This window comes from Mus caroli, chromosome 16 (genome assembly GCF_900094665.2).
Source record: "Mus caroli chromosome 16, CAROLI_EIJ_v1.1, whole genome shotgun sequence".
NCBI classification, from domain to species: domain Eukaryota; kingdom Metazoa; phylum Chordata; class Mammalia; order Rodentia; family Muridae; genus Mus; species Mus caroli.
This window is the reverse complement of record NC_034585.1, coordinates 88149368-88157908: the sequence shown is the minus strand read 5'-3', so window position 1 is coordinate 88157908 and position 8541 is coordinate 88149368. Positions and strand designations below refer to the sequence as shown.

Below are 8541 nucleotides of genomic sequence, written 5' to 3'. Positions count from 1 at the left end.
TGTCCTGGAACTCACTCTGTAGCCCAGGCTGTCCTGGAACTCACTCTGTAGCCCAGGCTGTCCTGGAACTCAGAGCTCTGCCTATCTCTGCCTCCCTGTGCTGGAATTAAAGGTTGCTTTCTTGAGTTAGGACCTCCCTGACAGCCTCCCAGGTTTTGAAATTGGAGGCAGGAGCAAACATCACTGGTTCCATTTCAAACAGCTTATGATTTCCATCAATTATTCTGTTTTAAACACAGTGGAGGACAGTGTCTGTGGGTCTGACACATCAGTGTTGGTGACAGACTGACTAAAATGGGTAAGTATCAGCGAGTGCCCTGTTGAATATGTCTTGGAAGCAAACTGTTTGACCTGAACTTTGTCCATTCAGGTGTGAACTCATCACCCAGCAGACACACAGTGATGCCACTGTGTGTGGCTCAAGTCCCCAGTACCAAATCAAAGACCCATCTGAGGGAACAGCCTATGTCATTCAACATGGGCCAGAGGCCACTTTTTGTTTGGTTGTTTGTTTTTGACAAAAGGTCTCATTACATCGGCCTGGCTGACAGTGGAACTTGGTATGCAGACCAGACTGGCCTTGAACTCACAGAGATCCGTCTGCTTCCCCCTCCTCCTGGAGCTAAAGGGGTGCCACCATGCCCGGGTTATTCTTTGGGACACCCATGAGATCACAGGCTCTGAGCTGTGTGACCCCTGGAGAAGCACTGTTAGCTTCACTGGCCAACCTATTGTTGGGTGCTGGTCTCTGGAGTCCAGAGTTGTTTCTAAATATGCAGGAATACACAGTGGTGGTTTGAATGAGACACATCTCCCATAGTCCTGGGCATGTGATGGGCTGCTTGCGCAGGGTTAGGTCTGGGTAGGCAGTGTCAGACAGCCCAGCTCGGGGAAGAACATCACTGAGGCTGAGGCCGTGAGAGCTGAAGTTCACTGTTTCGTGCTCTCAGCTTCCTGTCCTGCCAACATGGATGGCTGCGTGCACCATGCCTCCCGGCCATAGTGGTCTCTCACCCTCTAGAACCACAAGCCAAACTCTCTCATAAGTTGCTTCTGGTCACAGTGGGAGGTGGAGACAGGAGGATCTCCAGAACCTCATGGGCCAGGAGCCTGGAATAAGAGGAGCAGCAACACAAACCAGACCTGCTGCAGAAGTGGACGGAGGTCTGCTCCTCTGACAGCCACAGAGCGCTGTAGCACATGCATGCACGCACCCGCACATACACGCATGCTGGCATACACACATATTACTAGCCCATGCCAGTGGTAGTCTGTAGTTCCAGACACTTAAGAGGCTGAAGCAGGAGAGTGGCAAGTCCCAGGCCAGCCTGGGCAGCTCAGCGAGACTCTGTCTCAGAAAGTCAAACAAGCAGCAGGGCAGGGGTGGCATCAACCTTTAACTCCAGCACTCAGGAAGCTGAGGCAGGTGGATCTCTGTGAGTTCAAGGCCAGCCTGGTCTACAGAGTGAGCGATCTGTTTCAAAATGGACAAACAAAACAAGGGCAGAGGTGTGGCTTAGAGGCTGAGCACAGGCAGGCCCCCGAGTCTGACCCTAACTCTGACAAAAGAAAGAAGGAACAAGTGGAGCTGAGCCCCGCATCCTCTACCCATCTGCTGCCCTGCTGTTGGCGCTGGGTGCAGTGACAACCCACTCAGATCGGGGTAGGCCACCTGCGCCCAGTTTCAGGGGGGCAGAGAGGCATTGAGGAGCAGTTGAGAAGTCGGGTGTCCACACTGGACAGGGCTGAGTTCTGATTTTCGCTGTTACTGATCTGCAGTGCAATGCTGGGCAAGACCCTCTCTGCACGTCTCTGGGCTCCAGCTATCTCTCCGATCCACATCAAGAAAACAAAATGCCACTTCTACAAAATGCCACTTCTCAAGAGGTTGGCCAGGAGTTCATGGCAGGCTCTGTAGCCACAGGACACAGGTGGCCAAAGTTTACATGGGTAGGAGGAGGAGCCCATGCAGGACTCACACAGGATTCACGGTGGCACAAAGCTCATCACGACAGCCTAACACATGAGCACGCAGACCCATCACTCACCAACTTCAGCAGGGATTTAAGACTGAAGAGCACAGTTTAGCAGTGGAGACTGTGCCTAAGGTGAGCAAAGCCCGGGGCTTGCAGAAGCTGCATTGATCAACACTAGGGAACAGGCAGAGGGCTTTCTAAAGTTAGACCCTAGTGAATAATAAGGTGGTCCAGGATCCTGCGACATCTGAGTCTCTGTCCTATGATTAGAGTCCTGTGTGCCTTCCTTCCAGCCTGGTGTCCACTGGACTCTGGCGGTCAGGAGAGACCATTGAGAGTCACTTGGGCTGAGACCCCAGCCTCCAGGCAGCCATGGAGCCATCTACCTGCTCCCTGTTCACACGTCACTCACCTGAAGCATGCCTCGAAACGCCGTGCCATGTAATCCCACAGGAAGTCCGAGCTGAGCGATGAGACCAGCAAGTTGACCGTTTTCACAATCTCTGAGGCATGTCTGTTTTCTTTGATTGTGCTGCAAGTAGAAGGGGGAGATTGGCTGAACACACCACTGGAGGATCCATGTTACAGAGCGCGGTTGTCTGAAGCAGCCTCCTCTGGCTCTGCTCTCCCCTCTGACAGACCCAAAAAGCATTTCCACAGTGCCCTCGCTCCTGAATAATGGCTTCTAGAGCCTTTCTATCTGTTCTTTGGCAATTTTATACATAGAGGAAATGTAGCAAATGAAGCCTACCCTGCCCCCTCCTGTCTCTCCCTCCTTCATGTACGATTTCCTCTTTTTTGTTTCTGTAAATAATCTGCTGAGTCCAATTATCACTGCCTGCATGAATGTGGGCAACCTTGGGCAGCAACCTGCGGGCAGCTGCGACTCTGAAGAAACAGTATCCTTCCTAGCGGTAACAGAGGAAAGGGTTCCGGTGGGAAAAGTGTAACACTCAGCTCTCTGCCCAACTGCAGGGTCAGCAGGGAGATTTGGCTACAGTTTTATATCCTTCCTTTCTATGATGCTGGATGTCAAGCTCAGGGCCCGGGACACCCGAGCCAAGTGTCCCACCACTGAGCTACCTCCTCAGCACATTGCTGATGGTTTAAATGTGTTTCTGCGGCTCAGTAAAGCACTCTAGGGAATGCTACAGAAATCCTCACGTGGATACACAAAGATACAATAACTATTTAACAGAAAAAGGTGGAAGCCACGTGCAAGGTAGTGTCTATCGGTAAGATTTCTGTGTACTTAATGACAGGTTCCCGACGAGGGTTAGCACATTCCACAGCAAACAGTGGAGCGCTGGTCATGGCTGTACTTAAACACCAGGCAGCCCCGCCTTTGGGCTGGAAGCTGGGGTTGAGCTGCTTAAACATGTAGGAGCGATCCAGAAAGAAGTGAGAACCTTTTCTTTCTCCTTGAAGGCTGGAAGGATTATGGAAGACAATGTCTTTGTTGGTTTTGGATAGCTTCAAATATCAGGTTATTCTACACAAACATCTATTGCTTTTATGTTTAAAAAGAAAGAATGAGAAGAAAACCCTCTTATTTTTTTGAGAGAGGAAAAAAACCAGTATAACACATACTGCTCGGGACTTTACCATGAATCAACGAGAAAACAGGAGAAGTAAATTTTTGGCTACATAGTGAATTGAACTCACTATGTAGCCAAGGATGGCCTTGAGCTAATGGTTCAATCTGCCTAATGGCACCCAGAGACACCACTTCTAGCATCTTGACCAGCCCTCAGTGTCCTGCCTTGGTCTCTTCTCCCCCTTATTTCTGAACTTCCTCTCCACCGTCTTCCCATTCCCCTTCTCCCTGGGCCTCACCATGTGTGTACAATAGATTACATGGCCTTTGCTGCATGACACTCACTGTTGCAGCTGAGGGAGGGGCCAGGCTAAGCTCTCCTCATGTAGAGAAGGAAGGAGCTGCCATGGGTGCTCTGACCCGTGGCCTGCCCACCCTCTCAACACTGCCTGGCTCTTCCTGAAGGGCAGAGAAGGACCATGGGGCAGGGTGACTGAGATGAGGAAGCTGAGCTCGTACCTTATTAGCGGATTCCCACTCTGAGTGTAGCTAAGCTTAAGGTCAGAGCCGAGGACATCGTGGCAGTAAGAATAAAAGGCCCTGATGACTTCCAGAAATAAATTCTCAACCACTTGAGGTCCTGAAATCAGTAGAAAACAGTTAGAGAAGGGTAATAATATACTTAAATGTTGTTTGAGATGTGGTCTCTAGCCCAGGCTGGCTTCAAACTCACTACATAGCCAAGGATTATTGCGAACTTCTGATCCTCCTGTCTCTACCTCCTGAGTGCTGCAAAAAACTAGGGTTCTGCCATCATGCCCAACTTGTGAGTAAGAGGCTGTGTGGATATGAGTAAGAGGCCGTGTGCATGCTAGGTAGGCACACTTCCACGTGAGCTAGGTTCCAAACCGAGGCAGATACACAAAGCACATGGAACACCTCATACACATGGCTTCTAAGACGCACTGATGTGACAAGGGCAAAGGCAACAGCAGCAGAGTGACACTGGGGCAAACAGCCGCGTCACTGTGTGTGTGATGCCGTCACGTCTGGGCACACTGAGCAGTGTGCTCTCCCTGACTACACAGGGTGACAAGTCACCGGAGTTTAGGTGAGTGGCTTGAGCTCACGTCCGCTGGGTGGAGGCCGCTAAACTTGACATGTTCCAAACTTGTGAGCTGCTGACCAACATCAATGGGGAGAGACCCACAGAGAAGGAGCAGCTGCCCTGCTCGCAGCTCTTTCCACTCAGAGCAGGAACACAAAACAACGTCAACACTGAACCGCTCACGAGGGGCCATGGAACTGTCCCAGTCGCATGTTAGAGCGGTGTCCTGGCCCACGGGGTAGAGCACGGGCGGGGCAGGGGTTTCCAAAGATGACTTCTCATGAGCATACCCAGAGGGTTGAGAGCCCACCCACTCTCAGCTTTTTGCTGTGCAAATGGTGACAGCACACTCATCTTTCATGGGTTTGATTTTCCAGGCTGTGACGTAACCTGTGGCTTCACCAAGCAACTGCTCTCCCACTGGCCTGCACTCCAAGGCTTCTCACAGAATCACAGTGTGCCCCTGAGAGAACGGTTTTCATAAGCGCTATGCTGTCCTGGAAGGGTGCCTAATGCTCTCTTCCTACCACAGGCAGCTCTGCAGCCCTCCTCCATGGGGGACACAAGACGTGGCTAAAGCCTATCCTGTTTCAAGAATGGACAGGACCTAGGACAGAGTGACTGCCTTGTGTTCCTGTTTCTGCACAATCAGTCTGTCTAGCTATGGGTACATCCCTTAGACAACTAAGCCAGCCAGAAGAGCAAGCCTCGCAACCGTTTGAAATGAAGCTAACCACTCTCCCTTGTCTAGACAGTATGACCTGGAGCCTAGCTAAAGGCAGAGCTGTTTGGCTCCCACACAAAACATACACCTCCTAATGCCAAGTCCTACGGCTTCTTTGAAAACCTCCGCAAACCACACGGCAAGTTCCAAACGTGCTAATGGTACCTGATTCACAGGCTAAAATGCGACTCTAGAGTTACTTCCAGGTACAGAGAAACCTTTCGTGAGCCGTTGTTAGCTGATGGAGGCGGGAGGGGAGGACAAGAGAATCTAAGTCCAGCGCAGACGCTTCTAGCAGGAAAGGCTCACACTGCGGGTTGGTTAAAGCCATAGGGGCTCACAGCTCAGCAGGATCGTGTTTGTCACGTGACGAGCATCTCAGGGCGTCTGTGCTCAGCACCGCCAGGCCAGACGTGCTTCCCGAAAGGAAGGCTTGGGCATTGAGTGGCCTCGGGCAAATAACTCTCCCTCTGTAAAATGGGTACTACAAGAGGTAGCACCTCCACGTTGGAGGTGCGGAGAAACATGGCACAGGCAAGTCACAGGCAAGTCACCTAGAACAAAATTACTGCTGGAAAAAAAAAAAAGGCAGGACCTGTCTAAATGTCTCAGTGGCTGAAGACACCTTCCACCAAGACTAACGACCCAAGTAACTCCCAGGCCCACACGGCAGAGAGCGGACTCCTGAAAGCTGCCCTCTGACCTCAGCATGTATACCATGGTGTGCGTGAGCACACACGAGAGCGCGCACACATGCACAGTACGCAATACACGCAATGCGCTTTAGAGAACTAGCTTGAATGTGGTGCTATGTCTACCATCCCAAGACTTTGGAGGCAGATGCAGGAGATGATGGACTATCTAAAAAACCCAAAGCAAAAAAGGGCACAGACATCCCAGCACCTGGGTGCCCCTTCCACTTTCACAAGGAATCACTGTCCTCTCTCGCTGCCCTAGAGCCCATGTCACAGAACAGTTCAGGGCCTCACTCTGGTTAACAACCAAATGGTTGCAGGGCCTAAGAATGCTCCTGGCCCTTTGTACTGGCCAGAAGGTGCACAGACCCTGGCCTCTTACAATACTCCTGAGCTTGCAATGCACTGGACAGATAGGGGATGGGGGGTGTGTGTCTCTGCCCTGCTATCGGGCTCTGATGACTGCACATCAGAACTGATAGTGAAGAGCAACAGAGGGAGGGGTCACTTCCCTCAACAGGTTCTTGGGGTCAGGGGTCACAGTGTGTGTAAGGAGGAGTCTCTAAGAACAGTGATGCAGATCTGTCCCAAGGCAGTGGCTTTCCCGTGTTACCTATTTCCGGCTTGTCCAGCAGACTGACAAGGATTCGGAAAGGCTTCAGATATGCATGGTGGCGCTCCTCTAAGTCAGCGTCTAAGAACTTCTGGTGCAGTATCTCAGCCAGAGCCTGTGGGTTTATTCACAAAGCACACATTAGGGGGCGGTATGTGGGAAGGATAGGGTTAGAATATATATGGTAGGGTACGGCATTATTGGTTAAACACTCTGGAAGAAAATGAAGAGCAGCCCCAGCCCATAACGCATGCATGTTGGTCCTTCAGGGACCACACCCAGTGTCTGCTTTGAGGACTCAAAGAAATGCACTGAAGCTATGAGGCTCAGTGGATGGATTGCCTGCCAGGCACATATGAAGTCCTGGGTTCAGTGCCTAGCACTGTATAAACTAGACACAGTGGCACACACCAGCGTTTTGGAGGTGGGCTGGAGGATTGGAAGTTCACAGTCATCCTAGGCTATGCAGTGAGTTTAAGGCCAATGTGGGAAATGTGACACTTTGACTTAAAGAAATAACACCACTACCACCACCACCACCACCAACAACAACAAAAACCCAACCCAACCCAACCCAAAAAACAGAAAGGAAGAAAAAAAGAAAAATACTTTAATGGGAAATGTTCTGATTATGGTCAAATTTCCATTTTTAGAAATGGTTTTACCTCAACTAAAAGATCCTTGGAGTATTTATCAAAAAAGTATGAGCATTGGTCTTCGTAAGAATTTGAAATTTCAGATTTTGGCACAATGGTATTTCCTTTAATGTCTGAACCTATAAAAGAATAAACACAACAGGCTGTAAAAAGATACGGTATTGTGCAAAATCTTCCTGCTGTGGTATTTTAGTAAGTACAATTCCTTCAACAGACAAGCAAAGTCAGACACAGTCACGCCTCCCTTCTCAGGGAGGGGCATGCACTAGAAAGTGCCCTCCATGGAGCCCGCATCTGACAGTGGGGTCCTGGCTAAGGAGCAGGCAGGGAGACTCGCAGCCCAGCCGGCATCAGCCTAGTTTGCCCACCACTCACTGCCTTTCTACAGCATGTTTATAAGACTGGAACAGAGGTTGTTTTCTCATTGTGATTTACTTCAGCACTACCTGAAGGCAAGGCAGACCGCCTGCCCGACTGTCTGCATGCACTCATCTGGGCTCTGGATCAGTTAGTGGATCTTCAGGGTAAGGAAGACCATCCTTGTGGAATAAGCAGAAACTCGAGGTTCCCAGTCACAGATAAGCAAGGCCTGGCACTTTCTCTATACACAGACTGCCACCTTCTTCCTCTTCCTCTTCCTCCTCCTCGCCTCCTCCTCTTCTTCCTCCTTCTTCCTTTTCTTCTTCAAGACAGAGTTCCTTTGTGCAGTGCTGGCTGTCCTATAGACCAAGCTGGCTTCAAACTCGGAGATCTACCTGCCTCTGCCTCCTGATTGCGGGAGATTAAAGGCATGTACTACCACCCAGCTAGAATCCCATGTTCTAACAGATGAGCACTTACAAATTCATCCTTCAAAAAAACCAAATAAATCTTAAAGGGGGCCTGGAGCATGCCTCAAAGGTTAAGAGCACATACTGTTTTTGCAGAGACCTGAGATCAGCTCCCAGCACCCATGGTATGAGGCTCACAACAGCCTGTAACTCCCAGCTCCGGGGAATCTGGCAGCTTCCTCCGGCCTCTGTAGGCACTGCACTTATATGCTCAAATACAGTCAACACTCATATGTGCGCGCACACGCAAACACACACACACACACAATATTTTTTATTTTTTTGGTTTTTTGAGACAGGGTTTCTCTATAGCCCTGGCTGTCCTGGAACTCACTTTGTAGACCAGGCTGGCCTCAAACTCAGAAATCTGCCTGCCTCTGCCTCCCGAGTGCTGGGATTAAA

General features: G+C 50.4%; 1 protein-coding gene across 1 annotated transcript in view; it reads right to left on the bottom strand.

Annotated features, from left to right (window-relative positions):
• Positions 1–8541, bottom strand: part of Dop1b (DOP1 leucine zipper like protein B) — a 283094-nt gene that overhangs the window by 235559 nt on the left and 38994 nt on the right. The window contains exons 8-11 of the mRNA XM_029470323.1: positions 7319–7428; positions 6654–6768; positions 4033–4153; positions 2389–2508 (exon numbers count right to left, since the gene is read on the bottom strand). Of these exons, the coding sequence (XP_029326183.1) occupies positions 2389–2508; positions 4033–4153; positions 6654–6768; positions 7319–7428 (466 nt within the window). The remainder of the gene's footprint in view (positions 1–2388; positions 2509–4032; positions 4154–6653; positions 6769–7318; positions 7429–8541) is intronic.